The sequence below is a fragment of the Sinohyriopsis cumingii genome, chromosome 1 (genome assembly GCF_028554795.1).
Source record: "Sinohyriopsis cumingii isolate HCF-2022 chromosome 1, ASM2855479v2, whole genome shotgun sequence".
Taxonomy (NCBI): domain Eukaryota; kingdom Metazoa; phylum Mollusca; class Bivalvia; order Unionida; family Unionidae; genus Sinohyriopsis; species Sinohyriopsis cumingii.
This window is the reverse complement of record NC_142961.1, coordinates 132671934-132692315: the sequence shown is the minus strand read 5'-3', so window position 1 is coordinate 132692315 and position 20382 is coordinate 132671934. Positions and strand designations below refer to the sequence as shown.

At 36.0% G+C, this 20382-nt stretch overlaps 1 protein-coding gene across 1 annotated transcript in view; it reads right to left on the bottom strand.

Moving 5' to 3' along the window:
- The window catches only part of LOC149807882 (RING finger protein 11-like), a 34471-nt gene extending 14626 nt beyond the window's left edge, over window positions 1-19845 (bottom strand). The window contains exons 1-2 of the mRNA XM_089971568.1: window positions 19607-19845; window positions 17546-17709 (exon numbers count right to left, since the gene is read on the bottom strand). Coding sequence (XP_089827694.1) covers window positions 17546-17709; window positions 19607-19714 — 272 coding nt within the window. The 5' untranslated portion in view covers window positions 19715-19845. The remainder of the gene's footprint in view (window positions 1-17545; window positions 17710-19606) is intronic.
- Window positions 19846-20382: the final 537 nt, after the last annotated feature.

The following is a 20382-nucleotide window of genomic DNA, read 5'->3' as shown; positions in this document are numbered from 1 at the left end:
CCACCTAGTCCAGAGATCTCGGAAATACTTAATTACACGTATTTGGACGCCAATTTTTGATCTGGGACACAGAAAATCACTGAGGCGGGAGTCTTCCGTACGCATGTAATATGTGTGCGGCAAAATTCAAAGACTTGCCAGCCCTGCTTCAGCCACCTGCTTTGTGGGAAAATGTGTTGATCAATTAACTGTGTTGATATTTACATTGACAGAATTCAGTGACTGAAAGACCCCATGATATATACATGTTGCCATTTTATAAGAGTACATAAAAAAGAACATGATGCAATAGCTGGGCAGCAAGTTCAAAGGCTCTGACTGGCGAACGCGTGGGAAGATGTAGATATTTACAATGACTGAATTTTGAGGCAGAAAGACCCAGAGATGTACATGTGGTCATTATAAAAGTACATCAAATAAACAACTTTAGCTTTCGTTATTGTGTTCATTTCCGAATGTAGTGGAATAAGCAGTGCATGTGACCTCAGAATCAAGGCATGTCGAGACTTAGACAAAATGTCATTTGTAAGTGGGTGACAAGTCGCCTAAAAATGTAAACTTCGCCTTCTTCTGTTAGGGAAGCAAAGACGACTTTGCCCTGTGATTATTTAAGAGGTACATTGACTGACCATACCATATTTTTTTTTAAATGCCCCTCACCTTAGCCCGGTTAGTTCTAGTGTTGTAGTGAAATTCAGTCATGAAGGCATCAGTAGCTAGGCCTAGTTTTTATAGCAATTACTTAGACAAACAAACTCTTGCCCATTCACAAGCATTATGTTTTGATAGCTGATTGACCATTAACCCTTTTCCGAGTAAGGTAGCAACTATCAATTTCCTGCATGATATCCTTTGATGATAAAACATACGAACTTGTGTTTTAAGATCAGAATCGGTGATCTGGATATATATTAACTGCCTCTTATACACTATTTTGTCATAAAATTAGTTTGAAACTGTAAGTGAACCAGTAGGCCTTACGGGAAATAATGGCGGACTTCGCTAAGTCTGGTATGTACCAGTTTATTTGATTGTCTGTTTTCCTAAATCATCGGGCCGATATATTCAGAAAAAATATCCAAATCATTGAAATCAAGGCCTAGGTATTATTTTATTAAAGACTTAACTTTAAAATGCAAATTATGAAGGTCAGAAACATATGGGACAATGCTATGTTGTGGAATTCGCGAGATGCGCTTTAAGGTCTAAGCTGTTTAATGACTTGGCACGTATTTGCGAAAATACGGGGGGAAAAAAGCAAATCAGATACTATTTATTTGCCTAAAATTACTACAAGTATGTATACAAATAAATATACCATAAATTTGCAATCCTGTCAATGGACTGTTGTAATGATGCTATATTATAGTGAGTGATTATATTACGAAAACCTCTCCATTTAAAAATATATGCACTCAATGTCTGTGTTGATTCTGTAGGAAAGAAGGGACTGCAACTTTTGATGGTGGGACTCCTATTTTTAAAATCCTAGCGAGAACTCTGTAGTCACATTATCCTGACACCATACCGAACAGTCCTAAAACTAACCGCTGTTAGTATCATTTTTATATGTCTTTGGTATGATTCGGCTGGGGTTTGAACCAGTGACCTCCCACAGCTGAGGCAGACGTTCTAACCACGAGGCCATTAGAATGTCAATGAAAGAGGCTACTGAGATCTGGAATACTAGACCAAAAGAACCTCAACACTGTCTTCTGATATAATGTGTCCATCAACAAACATTTCTTTGAGGAGAAACTAGATACCATAAGAAGTTTTCTGTCAAAAAACCTATGTAAATATATGACCATTTATTCAGGAGGAATAACCCTAACAGGATGTTGCCCATAATAGCGCCATTTTCATGCAGGACCATCCTGACACCATATCAAGTCTTCTGGTAAAAACACCCCAAGTCAATATGACCTTGTTTGTGAGAAGCAGTGACAAGAAGACAAGCTGAATTTCAAGATCGCTTCCATGGTGACCATATCTGAGGTCAGAATGGCCCAATTTTCATTCAGGTATTATAATCAATCAAGTGGTAAAAACCACATGTCGATATGACCTTATTTGTGAGGAGCTGTGACAAAAAGACAAGCTGAATTTCAAGCTCGCTTCCATGGTGACCATATCTGAGGTCAGAATGGCCCAATTTTCAATCAGATATTATAATCAATCAAGTGGTGAAAACTCCATGGTTATAAGATTTTCCATTTTAAAAATAAGATTTTCAACATGGCTGCCATGGTGGACATACTGGATATCAATCAGATCACCACCATTTTCGTTTAGTACCAACTAAACATCATAAGAAGTATTCTGATTAAAACCAAATGCTGATATGACTTTCCATCAAGGGGTGGGGGAGTAGTGACAAGATTTTCAAGATGACCTCTATGGTGTTCATATTGGATATCAGATCAGCACAATTTATATTTTTAAGACCAACTTCACACAATAAGTCTTCTGGAGAAAATACCATGCAGATATGATTTTTCATTCAGTACAAGTAGCAACAACAAGATTTTTCATAAGTCTTTTACCGAGAACCCTATGCTGACATGACCATTCATTCTCCTTTGTTGTAATACCATGATCTGGCCATAATGGAAGTATGAAAGGAACCATTTTCACTCAGGACTAAGAAAGCATCCTAAAATGTCTTCTGGTGAAAACTCCATGTCAATATGTCCAGTCAGGAGTAGTAGTGATGACAAGATTGTAAAGCTGGCTGCAATGGCAACTTGTGCTAATGGACAGACAAATAACAGACAAGCTCTTCTGGTCTATGATCTGCGGAACTAGAAATGGAGTTGATAAAACAGTATCTCCGAAATAATTTGATAGATTAACATAGACTGTAGAGTTTACTGGATATACTATCTGACAGACTAAAATGGACTGTAGATTGTGATGAACATATTGACTATCTAATAGAGTAAAATGGACTGTAGATTGTGATGGACATACTGACTGTCTGATAGACTAAAATGGACTGTAGATTGTGATGGACATATTGACTATCTAATAGAGTAAAATGGACTGTAGATTGTGATGGACATACTGACTGTCTGATAGACTAAAACGGACTGTAGATTGCGATGGACATATTGACTATCTAATAAAGTAAAATGGACTGTAGATTGTGATGGACATACTGACTGTCTGATAGACTAAAACGGACTGTAGATTGTGATGGACATATTGACTATCTAATAGAGTAAAATGGACTGTAGATTGTGATGGACATACTGACTGTCTGATAGACTAAAACGGACTGTAGATTGTGATGGACATATTGACTATGTAATAGAGTAAAACGGACTGTAGATTGTGATGGACATATTGATTATCTGATTGACTAAAATGGACTGTAGATTGTGATGGACATATTGACTATCTGATAGACTAAAATGGACTGTAGATTGTGATGGACATATTGACTATCTGATAGACAAAATGGACTGTAGATTGTTATGGACATATTGACTATCTGATAGACTAAAATGGACTGCAGATTGTGATGGACATATTGACTATCTGATAGACTAAAATGGACTGTAGATTGTGATGGACATATTGACTATCTGATAGACTAAAATGGACTGTAGATTGTGATGGACATATTGACTATCTGATAGACTAAAATGGACTGTAGATTGTGATGGACATATTGACTATCTGATAGACTAAAATGGACTGTAGATTGTGATGGACATATTGACTATCTAATAGAGTAAAATGGACTGTAGATTGTGATGGACATACTGACTGTCTGATAGACTAAAACGGACTGTAGATTGTGATGGAAATCTTGACTATGTAATAGAGTAAAACGGACTGTAGATTGTGATGGACATATTGACTATCTGATAGACTAAAATGGACTGTAGATTGTGATGGACATATTGACTATCTGATAGACTAAAATGGACTGTAGATTGTGATGGACATATTGACTATCTAATAGAGTAAAATGGACTGTAGATTGTGATGGACATACTGACTGTCTGATAGACTAAAATGGACTGTAGATTGCGATGGACATATTGACTATCTAATAGAGTAAAATGGACTGTAGATTGTGATGGATATACTGACTGTCTGATAGACTAAAACGGACTGTAGATTGTGATGGACATATTGACTATCTAATAGAGTAAAATGGACTGTAGATTGTGATGGACATACTGACTGTCTGATAGACTAAAACGGACTGTAGATTGTGATGGACATATTGACTATGTAATAGAGTAAAACGGACTGTAGATTGTGATGGACATATTGACTATCTGATAGACTAAAATGGACTGTAGATTGTGATGGACATATTGACTATCTGATAGACTAAAATGGACTGTAGATTGTGATGGACATATTGACTATCTGATAGACAAAATGGACTGTAGATTGTTATGGACATATTGACTATCTGATAGACTAAAATGGACTGTAGATTGTGATGGACATATTGACTATCTGATAGACTAAAATGGACTGTAGATTGTGATGGACATATTGACTATCTGATAGACTAAAATGGACTGTAGATTGTGATGGACATATTGACTATCTGATAGACTAAAATGGACTGTAGATTGTGATGGACATATTGACTATCTGATAGACTAAAATGGACTGTAGATTGTGATGGACATATTGACTGTCTGATAGACTAAAATGGACTGTAGATTGTGATGGACATATTGACTATCTAATAGAGTAAAATGGACTGTAGATTGTGATGGACATACTGACTGTCTGATAGACTAAAACGGACTGTAGATTGTGATGGAAATATTGACTATGTAATAGAGTAAAACGGACTGTAGATTGTGATGGACATATTGACTATCTGATAGACTAAAATGGACTGTAGATTGTGATGGACATATTGACTATCTGATAGACTAAAATGGACTGTAGATTGTGATGGACATATTGACTATCTGATAGACTAAAATGGACTGTAGATTGTGATGGACATATTGACTATCTGATAGACAAAATGGACTGTAGATTGTGATGGACATATTGACTATCTGATAGACTAAAATGGACTGTAGATTGTGATGGACATATTGACTATCTGATAGACTAAAATGGACTGTAGATTGTGATGGACATATTGACTATCTGATAGACTAAAATGGACTGTAGATTGTGATGGACATATTGACTATCTGATAAACTAAAATGGACTGTAGATTGTGATGGATATATTGACTATCTGATAGACTAAAATGGACTGTAGATTGTGATGGACATATTGACTATCTGATAGACTAAAACGGACTGTAGATTGTGATGGACATATTGACTGTCTGATAGACTAAAACGGACTGTAGATTGTGATGGACATATTGACTATCTAATAGAGTAAAATGGACTGTAGATTGTGATGGACATATTGACTATCTAATAGAGTAAAATGGACTGTAGATTGTTATGGACAGACTAAAATGGACTGTAGACTGTGATGGACATATTGACTATCTGCTAGATCAGTGGTTCTTAACCTTGTTGGGTGGTGACACAGATTAGCTTTGTGGTGTTGACCTCATGACATATCAAATGCTAAAAAAAACACTTTGGTAGGAAATGTCAAATTATTAAGGTTGATCTTGGCAACCCACTCAAAACAGTATGAAACCCAGTTCTGGGTTGTGACCCATGGGTTAAGAACTACTGTGATAGATGATCATAGGCAAAAGAGTGTGATGGATGCATCGACTATAGGACAGATGAACACAAGACTGTAGAAATGTGATGGATGTATTGCTTATATGACAGATGAACATAGACTGTAGAGTGTGATGGATATATTGACTATAGGACAGATGAACACAGACTGTAGAGTGTGATGGATATATATATATATATATATATATATATATATATATATATATATATATATACTACACAGTCTCTAAGCATCCTTTCCAATCTATTCTCCAAGGTGTGTTACTAGTTATGTCCCTTTAAAATTGTTCAGACACCATCTTGGGTAAAAGAAATAACATGCTCAAATTGGTATTTACATATATTAGAAACAAACAGTACTTGTTCAAAGTGAACATAAACACAACTTACTAATATTAGTTTTATTTCTGCATGTGATACCAACTTCCCAACTAAATTATCAGTTTAGAGTGACCAAATGACCTATGACCTTTGAAGCTATAAGTACGAAAACAGGAAATTTGGACACAGTGGTAGCTTAAGTCTCACTTTGTTCCTGAAACAACAGAAAACATTCAGTCTCCAATTCACAGCACTTTACAAGTAATACCATAACAAAATAACAGTAAGCAATACTGTATTTTGGATGTACAAGGCAAAATTATTTTACTTAATATCTTTTTCAGGAAGGGAGTGGTCGGGTTACAAAGGAACAAAAATAAAAGTGGGTGGGTAGTCCAGGTCAATCTGAGAAAAGGTTCATGGCACAAAAGCTGCCTATAGATGTCACATTTACTCCTTGTTCAAAATTAATTTTGTCACATTCTAATTGTTTACAAAGCTCATTAAAGAATTAAATCATGCATAGAAACCTTTGTAGTCTTTTTCTTTGATTACTTGTTATCTGATTAATAAACTCATTTCATTTCACATCACTGTGTAGCTGTTTGTGCTGTATTTCTACTGGAAATACATGTAATACAACATAATTACATTACTTTGCCCAGGCTAAGTTGTGATTTATTTATTTTTCTTCTAAACTGTTTCGCTTATTGCTCATCATAAATCACAGTAATTCACACTGTTGTTGTTGCAAAAGAATGATCAATGTTTAATTCACTTGGTGCGGTATTTTTAAAGGTAACCAACACCAACCAAACTCTGATGTGACATACATCATTTATGATACACCATCATACTAAATTCAAGATTGGACAATGAGATATATTTCAGAAATGTCATGACAGTCCAAAAAAATGATAAATAATGGATCTATACTTCCACACAGCATCTTGTGGTCGATCTTAAAATCTGAACAAATATAGTTAAGGTATCAACATAGACCTTGTAGGAAACTCAATTACTATGCTGCAAGACGAGCTAATCTTCACTTCCTATACTGGAACAGAGCCAATATGAGGAAGTTCTGTGTAAATGAGTCTTCTGTTTGGTAGTGAAGAAGAAAGACAGATAAGACAAGGATTGTATAGCAACTTTTCATGCAACATTCTGAACTTCATGAGCAAGGCAAACCTTCAAGTGGCACTTTTAAGTAAGTGCCAACCAACCCCAAAACTGGAAAGATAAACTTTCAATACTGCCATTATTGTCATTCTTCTTTGAATATATCGTTTAAAAAAAAGGTACTGGTAATGTTTGGGTGCCATGAACTGACAGAAAAGTCTCAAAAGAGAAACAATCAAGCACTGGTTTAGTTGCAAAGAGTTTAAAAACAAATGACGATCAGTGCACTGTGCAAAATGACTGACTCCTGTCACACAACGGAAACTGCATAAAATGATCAAGATTGTAAAATGCATTGTATCACATGCATATTATTAGGCAGAACCAAGTTTTTACCTCAGTCTGGGTCAAAGATTGAGGTACATGCTATATATCAATACTTACCAAAATCATGTGAAATGCATAAGAATTTGCTCTCCTTGTACAATTATCTTACTGCTTGCTGACAGATACTGGTATTTTCATGTAGTTACTGTGTATTATATTTTCAGTATAACTTGGTGAAAACTCTTTTTCAGTATAACTTGGTGAAAACTCTAACAAGCTGTATCAACAGATATAAAACGTCTCTGCTATGCAATGAAAGGAATGAGTTACTGACAAATTTTATATACACAGGAAATAAATTGTGTTTATATAATAAAAACATGAAAACTTCAGAACTAACAAATATGTGTTGAAAAAAAAATTATTGTTAAAATTCACCTTCAGTTTAAGTGAACAACCTTTGTTTTTACCTTTACTAAATATCTTGTTCGCTCTCTACAAGTTAGAAGATTTGAACATTTTTAGGGCTACATGCATATATAGTTAAACAGTGACAACCCGAGTTTGGAGAAATAAATCTGCACATTTTTAAAGGACCAAACAACTCTCAAATGGACGCTACGAGGCATTCAAGACATGTTCAGTTGGATTTCTTTGCCCTCCATATCATGTCCATTACAGTACATCCTGTACAATAAAAAATGTTTTAAAATTAATTTAGTTTCTTAGCTTAGTCAACTAAATCTGAAGAAAAAATATACTTCTGCAAATCAATAAATTCCATTTGAATTCTGTAATTTATAAATATACATCATCATGGGTGCCTCTAATTTTTTCCAATATAAGTAATTGACAGAAATAACCATTAAATTATAGCAATCATAAGAAATCAGTGGATAAACCTTAAACAGCCTGGGAAAATTATGCCAAGTCTCTAACCAGGTTCATTTTTCTCTACTGACCAGTTCTATAAGCACTTCTGGAGGAAGTTTCTTTTTCTCTATTGACTAGTCCAATTGGCATTCCCCGATGAAGATAAGACCTCTATCAATTGTTCAAATTAATGTCTTCTCTTCTCAGAAGCCAAATATCTAGTGGAAAAGGAAAGCAGAGACAGTTTGGTTTAGTGTTTTACAGCATGGCACCAGAGGTAGGCTATTAAGAGCCCAGGTCTTTGGAGTAAATTGTCTTGCCCATGGATACACCATGGTAGTTGATTCTGGCTGATCCGATGGCAGGATTCTATTGCACATGTACAGTCTTGAATCTGTCATGCTAAACGATCAGCCACAACGGATCCTGGCTGTCAAATCCAATGGGTCACAGTGGTTCCTGCCTCAGTCATAACTAACGAACCACAGTGGCATCTGGCTGTCAAATCCAATGAGCCATAGCGGTTCCTGCCTCTGTAACAACTAATGAGCCACAGTGGTTCATGCCTCTGTCATAACTAATGAGCTACGGTGGCTCCTGCCTGCATAAATAGCCTTTTACGAAATGGAGGAGGGCCCCAGAATGGATCATGTGGTTTGCAGATTCTGACTATGCATCATGTATTCTCATGTTTGTAGATTCTGACTATGCATCATGTATTTTTATGTTTGCAGATTATGACTATGCATCATGTATTCTCATGTTTGCAGGTTCTTACTATGCATCATGTATTCTCATGTTTGCAGATTCTGACTATGCATGTGTTCTCATGTTTGCAGGTTCTTACTATGCATCATGTATTCTCATGTTTGCAGATTCTGACTATGCATCATGTATTCTCATGTTTGCAGGTTCCTACTAAGCATCATGTATTCTCATGTTGCAGATTATGACTATGCATCATGTATTCTCATGTCTGCAGATTCTGACTATGCCTCATGTATTCTCATGTTTGCAGGTTCTTACTATGCATCATGTATTCTCATGTTTGCAGATTCTGACTATGCATCATGTATTCTCATGTTTGCAGGTTCTTACTATGCATCATGTATTCTCATGTTTGCAGGTTCTTACTATACATCATATGTTCTCATGTTTGCAGGTTCCTACTATGCATCATGTATTCTCATGTTTGCAGATTCTGACTATGCATCATGTATTCTCATGTTTGCAGATTCTTACTATGCATCATGTATTCTCATGTTTGCAGGGTCTTACTATGCATCATGTATTCTCATGTTTGCAGATTCTGACTATGCATCATGTATTCTCATGTTTGCAGGTTCCTACTATGCATCATGTATTCTCATGTTTGCAGATTATGACTATGCATCATGTATTCTCATGTTTGCAGATTCTTACTATGCATCATGTATTCTCATGTTTGCAGATTCTTACTATGAATAACGTATTCTCATGTTTGCAGGTTCTTACTATGCATCATTTATTCTCATGATTGCAGGTTCTTACTATGCATCATGTATTCTCATGTTTGCGGATTCTTACTATGCATCATGTATTCTCATGTTTGCAGATTATGACTATGCATCATGTATTTTCATGTTTGCAGGTTCTTACTATGCATCATGCATTCTCATGTTTGCAGATTCTGACTATGCATCATATATTCTCATGTTTGCAGGTTCCTACTATGCATCATGTATTATCATGTTTGCAGATTCTGACTATGCATCATGTATTCTCATGCTTGCAGATTCTGACTATGCATCACGTATTCTCATGTTTGCAGGTTCTTACAATGCATCATGTATTCTCATGTCTGCAGATTCTGACTATGCATCATGTATTCTCATGTTTGCAGGCTTTTACTACGCATCATGTATTCACATGTTTGCAGATTCTGACTATGCATCATGTATTCTCATGTTTGCAGATTCTTACTATGCATCATGTATTCTCATGTTTGCAGATTCTTACTATGCATCATGTATTCTCATGTTTGCAGATTCTTACTATGCATCATGTATTCTCATGTTTGCAGATTCTGACTATGCATCATGTATTCTCATGTTTGCAGATTCTGACTATGCATCATGTATTCTCATGTTTGCAGATTCTTACTACGCATAATGTATTCTCATTTTTGCAGGTTCTTACTATGCATCATGTATTCTCATGCTTGCAGGTTCTTACTATGCATCATGTATTCTCATGTCTGCAGATTCTTATTATGCATAATGTATTCTCATGTTTGCAGGTTCCTACTATGCATCATGTATTCTCATGTTTGCAGATTCTGACTATGCATCATGTATTCTCATGTTTGCAGATTCTGACTATGCATCATTATTCTCATGTTTGCAGGTTCTTACTATGCATCATGTATTCTCGAGTTTGCAGATTCTGACTACGCATCATGTATTCTCATGTTTGCAGATTCTGACTATGCATCACGTATTCTCATGTTTGCAGGTTATTACTATGCATCATGTATTCTCATGTCTGCAGATTCTGACTATGCATCATGTATCCTCATGTTTGCAGATTCTTACTATGCATCACGTATTCTCATGTTTGCAGATTCTGACTATGTATCATGTATTCTCATGTTTGCAGATTCTGACTATGCATCATGTATTCTCATGTTTGCAGATTCTGACTATGCATCATGTATTCTCATGTTTGCAGATTCTTACTATGCATAATGTATTCTCATGTTTGCAGGTTCTTACTATGCATCATGTATTCTCATGCTTGCAGGTTCTTACTATGCATCATGTATTCTCATGTTTGCAGATTCTTACTATGCATAATGTATCCTCATGTTTGCAGGTTCTTACTATGCATCATGTATTCTCATGTTTGCAGGACTCTGACTATGCATCATGTATTATCATGTTTGCAGGTTCTTACTATGCATCATGTATTCTCATGTTTGCAGATTCTGACTATGCATCATGTATTCTCATGTTTGCAGATTCTGACTATGCATCATGTATTCTCATGTTTGCAGGTTCTTACTATGCATCATGTATTCTCATGTTTGCAGATTCTGACTATGCATCATGTATTCTCATGTTTGCAGGTTCCTACTAAGCATCATGTATTCTCATGTTGCAGATTATGACTATGCATCATGTATTCTCATGTCTGCAGATTCTGACTATGCCTCATGTATTCTCATGTTTGCAGGTTCTTACTATGCATCATGTATTCTCATGTTTGCAGATTCTGACTATGCATCATGTATTCTCATGTTTGCAGGTTCTTACTATGCATCATGTATTCTCATGTTTGCAGGTTCTTACTATACATCATATGTTCTCATGTTTGCAGGTTCCTACTATGCATCATGTATTCTCATGTTTGCAGATTCTGACTATGCATCATGTATTCTCATGTTTGCAGATTCTTACTATGCATCATGTATTCTCATGTTTGCAGGGTCTTACTATGCATCATGTATTCTCATGTTTGCAGATTCTGACTATGCATCATGTATTCTCATGTTTGCAGGTTCCTACTATGCATCATGTATTCTCATGTTTGCAGATTATGACTATGCATCATGTATTCTCATGTTTGCAGATTCTTACTATGAATAACGTATTCTCATGTTTGCAGGTTCTTACTATGCATCATTTATTCTCATGATTGCAGGTTCTTACTATGCATCATGTATTCTCATGTTTGCGGATTCTTACTATGTATCATGCATTCTCATGTTTGCAGATTCTGACTATGCATCATGTATTCTCATGTTTGCAGGTTCCTACTATGCATCATGTATTATCATGTTTGCAGATTCTGACTATGCATCATGTATTCTCATGCTTGCAGATTCTGACTATGCATCACATATTCTCATGTTTGCAGGTTCTTACAATGCATCATGTATTCTCATGTCTGCAGATTCTGACTATGCATCATTATTCTCATGTTTGCAGGCTTTTACTACACATCATGTATTCACATGTTTGCAGATTCTGACTATGCATCATGTATTCTCATGTTTGCAGATTCTTACTATGCATCATGTATTCTCATGTTTGCAGATTCTTACTATGCATCATGTATCTTCATGTTTGCAGATTCTTACTATGCATCATGTATTCTCATTTTTGCAGATTCTGACTATGCATCATGTATTCTCATGTTTGCAGATTCTGACTATGCATCATGTATTCTCATGTTTGCAGATTCTGACTATCCATCATGTATTCTCATGTTTGCAGATTCTTACTACGCATAATGTATTCTCATTTTTGCAGGTTCTTACTATGCATCATGTATTCTCATGCTTGCAGGTTCTTACTATGCATCATGTATTCTCATGTCTGCAGATTCTTATTATGCATAATGTATTCTCATGTTTGCAGGTTCCTACTATGCATCATGTATTCTCATGTTTGCAGATTCTGACTATGCATCATGTATTCTCATGTTTGCAGATTCTGACTATGCATCATTATTCTCATGTTTGCAGGTTCTTACTATGCATCATGTATTCTCAAGTTTGCAGATTCTGACTACGCATCATGTATTCTCATGTTTGCAGATTCTGACTATGCATCACGTATTCTCATGTTTGCAGGTTATTACTATGCATCATGTATTCTCATGTCTGCAGATTCTGACTATGCATCATGTATCCTCATGTTTGCAGATTCTTACTATGCATCATGTATTCTCATGTTTGCAGATTCTGACTATGTATCATGTATTCTCATGTTTGCAGATTCTGACTATGCATCATGTATTCTCATGTTTGCAGATTCTGACTATGCATCATGTATTCTCATGTTTGCAGATTCTTACTATGCATAATGTATTCTCATGTTTGCAGGTTCTTACTATGCATCATGTATTCTCATGCTTGCAGGTTCTTACTATGCATCATGTATTCTCATGTTTGCAGATTCTTACTATGCATAATGTATCCTCATGTTTGCAGGTTCTTACTATGCATCATGTATTCTCATGTTTGCAGACTCTGACTATGCATCATGTATTATCATGTTTGCAGGTTCTTACTATGCATCATGTATTCTCATGTTTGCAGATTCTGACTATGCATCATGTATTCTCATGTTTGCAGATTCTGACTATGCATCATGTATTCTCATGTTTGCAGATTCTTACTATGTATCATGTATTCTCATGTTTGCAGACTCTGACTATGCATCATGTATTATCATGTTTGCAGGTTCTTACTATGCATCATGTATTCTCATGTTTGCAGATTCTGACTATGCATCATGTATTCTCATGTTTGCAGATTCTGACTATGCATCATGTATTCTCATGTTTGCAGATTCTTACTATGTATCATGTATTCTCATGCTTGCAGGTTCTTACTATGCATCATATGTTCTCATGTTTGCAGGTTCCTACTATGCATCATGTATTCTCATGTTTGCAGATTCTGACTATGCATCATGTATTCTCATGTTTGCAGATTCTTACTATGCATAATGTATCCTCATGTTTGCAGGTTCTTACTATGCATCATGTATTCTCATGTTTGCAGACTCTGACTATGCATCATGTATTATCATGTTTGCAGGTTCCTACTATGCATCATGTATTCTCATGTTTGCAGATTCTGACTATGCATCATGTATTCTCATGTTTGCAGATTCTGACTATGCATCATGTATTCTCATGTTTGCAGGTTCTTACTATGTATCATGTATTCTCATGCTTGCAGATTATGACTGCATCATGTATTCTCATGTTTGCAGATTCTTACTATGCATCATGTATTCTCATGTTTGCAGATTCTGACCATGCATCATGTATTCTCATGTATGCAGATTCTGACTATGCATAATGTATTCTCATGTTTGCAGGTTCTTACTATGCATCATGTATTCTCATGTTTGCAGATTCTGACTATGCATCATGTATTCTGATGTTTGCAGGTTCTTACTATGCATCATGTATTCTGATGTTTGCAGGTTCTGACTATGCATCATGTATTCTCATGTTTGCGGATTCTGACTATGCATCATGTATTCTCATGTTTGCAGGTTCTGACTATGCATCATGTATTCTCATGTTTGCAGATTCTGACTATGCATCATGTATTCTCATGTTTGCAGATTCTGACTATGCATCATGTATTCTCATGTTTGCAGATTCTGACTATGCATCATGTATTCTCATGTTTGCAGGTTCTTACTATGCATCATGTATTCTCATGTTTGCAGATTCTGACTATGCATCATGTATTCTCATGTTTGCAGATTCTGACTATGCATCATGTATTCTCATGTTTGCAGGTTCTTACTATGCATCATGTATTCTCATGTTTGCGGATTCTGACTATGCATCATGTATTCTGATGTTTGCAGATTCTTACTATGCATCATGTATTCTCATGTCTGCAGATTCTGACTATGCATCATGTATCCTCATGTTTGCAGATTCTTACTATGCATCACGTATTCTCATGTTTGCAGATTCTGACTATGTATCATGTATTCTCATGTTTGCAGATTCTGACTATGCATCATGTATTCTCATGTTTGCAGATTCTGACTATGCATCATGTATTCTGATGTTTGCGGATTCTTACTATGCGTCATGTATTCTCATGTTTGCAAATTCTGACTATGCATCATGTATTCTCATGTTTGCAGATTCTTACTATGCATCATGTAGTCTCATGTTTGCAGATTCTGACTATGAATCATGTATTCTCATGTTAGCACAGGGGTCTCACTAGGATTTTTAAACTAGGAGTTTTGGACTCCCATTTTGGTAAAAATAGGAGTCCCACCATCAAAAGTTGCAGTCCCTTCTTTCCTACAGAATCAGTACAGATGTGAGTGCATCTACTTTTAGATGGAGATGTTTTCATAATGTAATCACTCACTATAATATAGCTTCATTACAACAGTCCATTGACAGGATCGCAAATTTATGGTTTATTTATTTGTATATGTACTTGTAGTAATTTTAGGCAAATAAATATTATTAGATTTGCTGTTTTTTCCCGCATTTTCGCAAATACGTGTCAAGTCAGAAAACAGCTTAGACCTTAAAGCGCATCTTGCGAATTCCACAACATAGCATTGTCTCATACGTTACTGACCTACATGTTGTTGTTGTTGTTGTGGGGTTTAACGCCATTTTTCAGCACACGATAGGCTATATATGGCAGCCAGTATTAATGGTGGAGGAAGAACCCGGGAAAACCCCGGAAAGAACCATTGACCCACGAGAAGCTACTGGCAAGCTTTCTCACATGCCCACATTGGCTGAATCTTTGACTCAAACCGACGCAGGCAGAGGTGAGATGGCAGTGATCCATAACGAAGAGCGCTTTAGACCACATGGCCACTCGGGGCCCCACTGACCTACACAATTTGCATTTTAAAGTTAAATCTTTAATAAAATAATACCTTGGCTTTGGTTTCAATGATTTGTATATTTTTTCTGAATATATTTGCCCGATGATTTAAGAAAACAGACAATCTAATAAACTAGTATATCCCAGCCTTAGCGAAGTAAGCCATTATTTCCCCTTAAGCCTACTGGTTCAAACTAATTTTATGATGAAATAATAGTGTATAAGAGGCAGTTAATATATATCCAGATTACCAATTCTGATCTTAAAACACAAGTTTGTATGTTTTATCATCAAAGGAGAGCATGCAGGAAATTGATAGTTGCTACCTTACTCAGAAAAGGGTTAATGGTCAATCAGCTATCAACACATAATGCTTGTGAATGGGCAAGAGTTTGTTTGTTAATGTATTTGATATAAAAACTAGGCCTAACTACTGATGCCTTGATGAATACATTTCGCTACAACACTAAAACTGACCGGGCTAAGGCAAGGGGCATTTAATATGGTATGGTCAGTCAATGTACCTCTTAAATAATCACAGGGCGAAGTCGTTTTCGCTTTCCTAACAGAAGAAGGCGAAGTTTACATTTTTAGGCAACTTGTCACCCACTTACAAATGACATTTTGTCTAAATCTCAACAAGTCTTGATTCTGAGGTCATGTGCATTGCTTATTCCGCTACATTCGGAAATGAACACAATAACGAAAGCTAAAGTTGTTTGTTTGATGTACTTTTATAAATGACCACATGTACATCTCTGGATCTTTCTGCCTCAGAATTCAATAATTGTAAATATGTACATTTTCCCATGTGGCTGCCAGTCAAAGCCTTTGAACTTGCTGCCCAGGTATTGCATCATGTTCTTTTTTATGTACTCTTATAAAACGGCAACATGTATGTATCAAGGCGTCTTTCAGTCACTGAATTCTGTCGTAAATATCAGAACAGCTAACTGATCAACACATTTTCCCCACAAAGCAGGTGGCTGAAGCAGGTCTGGCAAGTCTTTGAATTTTGCTGCACACCTATTACATGCGTACGGAGGACTCCCGCCTCAGTGATTTTCTGCATCCCAGATCAAAAACTGGCATCCAAATACACGTAATTAAGCGTTTCCGAGATTGTTGTTAGCAGATTCTTACTATGCATCATGTATTCTCATGTTTACAGACATGGAAAAGTGTTTATGTTTGTGGATTTTTAATATAGCTTTAACAATTTTAGTCATATCAGTACGATGTCTGCAGTGTGGCAGTTTGTAGTGATGTCTAGTACTGGGGCATCATGTCCCACCCAGTCACATTATCCTGACACCAGTCAGAAAAGTCCTAAATAACCTCTTAATGATGGGCACCAAGCAAGGCAAGCTGCTAGTATTATTTTCATAATTATTTGGCATGACTTAGCCAGGGTTCTAACCCACGATCTCCCGCATCAAAGACAGATGCTCTCTAACCACTCAGGCCACCAGAGTGATCCAGACATGAAAGGTGCTGTAGGTCAGTCCTGTTTTGGTCATTGTCATCAGCTATAGGCAATGTTTTGGTCACTGTCATAAGCTATAGGCAATGTTTTGCTCACAGTCATAAGCTATAGGAAATGTTTTGGTCACTGTCCTAAGCTATAGGCAATGTTTTGCTCAGTTACAATTTGAAGCAAGACAGAAATTACACATATAATCCAAATGCCTCTGATATTAGTATGAGTGTGTAATACTGCTTCAGTAAAAATTTCAAACACTTAGTTTTGGATATGCTATTTTGTTTCAGAAGAGAGCAAAATGAAACAGTCATACATAAATAAACAGACTGACTTACTCTTTGCCCTTTTTGCTGCACCCATCATACACTCCACATGGAAGGTGAACAATCAGGCCCAAGCGTTTGGCAATCTTGACCTGTTCATCTTCTGTTAGTAAGTTGGCTGGTCGACTCACATTTGGTGATGGATAATATATGGGAGCCCTAGGTGCTACCCGCTCCTGGACAGAAAAATAGATAAAGACAAATATAATTTACAAAAAACTGCGGATGCTTTAAGATGACTCAAATCTGGAAATCCTTGAAGTCAACATGTTCTCTGATAATGCTATAAAGTAATTCACTGGCTGATTTCACTTTAAGGGAAGAAAAATGAGCAAAAACATGACAGATTAACACCAATGGTGCTTAAATGTAAATATCCAGGTGGAGATAACTCTGAGAGAAAGATCTAAACACAATGGAATGATAAAGGACTTTACTCTAAATTAAATGACACATGACACAGGTGAATAGTGGTGAGAACGAATCTTATGCAAGTTATTTTAAATCAGATTCTGCATTTCCCTCCAGGTATGAATTTGTGCAATTTGCATATTCTGTGTTGAAAGCACTTTTGTCTCTTACACAGATGTACTGTTAAGCCAATTAAATTAATTCAAATTGTTAGCTGAGGCATGAAATATGTTACAATTAAGTATGTTTGCTAAGTCTGAGTGCAGTGTACACATACATCTTAAAACTGTGCATAGTGCAAGTGAAGAATGTAATCCAGCTGACAACACTATGGACAAGTGTTTTCTTGACAAATATTTACATTCCTGCAGAACATGTACCATCAGATTCATGCATGTTGATAACACCACTATATTCATTAATAAAGGGACATAAAAAAAGCAGAGAGAATTTTTATAAGCACCAGCAAGGGATATCAGCTGTAAATTTAATATTCCATGTAAAAGCTTCAATCTAAAAGTATTCCCAAAGACGTCTGGTGAAAACTGTTGGATCACAAATGTAGACTCCACAGACCTATGTGTCATGATTATAAGATTCAGTCTCGATAGAAAAAATGGAACATTTCTAAAGCAATTCGGAATGGGCTTATCAACTTGAAATTAAAAAAAACAACAATGATATATTCAGACAAACTGATAAAACTGGAAATTATAATTTCAAAATATGTTTCATTCGCAGAGGGACAATTACTTCCCCCTTGGGACATGTAACAAAATTTCTGGTCTTTGATATCATGATTATAACATAAAACTAGATTTATGATAAGGAACACAAATGCCCCACCACTGTTTCTTACAAAATAACTAACACAAGACTGGCAGATGGGTGGGTGGTTGGACAAAGGTTATATTTTATGCTCCAACCCTTTTCCCAGAACTACCTTGGTGCATCATCTTGGATAGCCAGAATGAGGGCCCCAGCAACAGAATGGTCTGGGTGCCAGAGTTCTAAATGCATACCCCTTAAGCCTTTTTCGATTTGCAAGTCGTGTGTATAGGAGACTGTGCATCATATCAATAAGCGTATTTTTACTGTGTGGAGTACTAAGTAATTATCTGATTCATAATATTTGCATCTGTTACATGTACAATATTTATGCACAAAGCTCCAATTTTCTCAGCGTTATAAAGTCAATAATGTGTTTAAAATGCCATAAACATACTATCCCACAACCTTTACGACAATTATCCATTTTGAAAGACATTGAAAGTACAAATTAGGTAACAGAGAGACACAATGCTGTAAAGACTCGTACAAAATATGGATTCGTATATGTGGTTTTAACTTGATAAAGTACTATGTTTATTCAGCTTTCACAGATTACATATGTTGTGATAGGAAAAGAAAACACGATGTACGGCTAGTAACACACAATGTCTGGTTGTTGACTGGTTCTTTGTTGTCCCCTTTGTTGTCATGAATCAGCTGATTTTAGATCATTGTTAACACCATCACTGTATCTGTCCTTTAGAAAATAGAACTCAGTTTGTGATGATATCCGAATAAATTCGCTCTAATTGTGAAGAAACTATATTAGATTATTTACAATTTAGATAAAATGAAGAGATAATGAACGTGACTATTATAGGTTCAACATGCCTGGTAAGGTGGTGGGGGTCCCAATGCCTGTTCATTACCGTCTTGGGTTTCACTACCCCTCAGCAAGGAAATATCGTCCGCACTCTGCGCCTTGAAACAGTTACCCATCCTTACTCAATCTCAAATAAACACCTTAACACGCTGTCATGTTACAAGAGGTCGCGAAACGTATGTCTTTTCATCACAGAAGTTCAGAACTCTAAACACCTGACAAAAATATAAACATTTGCCGCATTACATTCGTCTAGTCTGGATAAATCCGCGTTGACGTCATTCGCAAAAATAGATCTCCAATCAAGCCGTGGTTTCAATTATATTATAGTTTATTATATCGTTACAGGATACTTATTGATTCTAGCTCATATCTAATATTGTGTTCAGCAATTTTAATTCAAATCAGAACAATATATGTCAAACGAGATGATTGCGCACTAATACCCAGTAAGTGGAAGACCTAGTGACGTTAAGGATATGCAACAGATGCGGGCATTAAGTGATGTCATCAAATAATCCTTTTTCATAATAGAATAATTAATTCAAATTTAAGAACAACGTGTTTTATGTATCTTTTTCTGCTTGCCTATTATTTGTATATTTAATTTAAGTAGGATTCATATCATATTGAAAAAAATGCAGCAAAGAATGTTAGGCCCTAACGGGTTTACAATTGTTTATAGGGATGAGATAATGCAGCCTATGTATTCGAGAATAGAGATGATATATACTGCGCAGATCAAAGATTATTTCGGGATTTCGTGGATGATCAACTCCCGCTA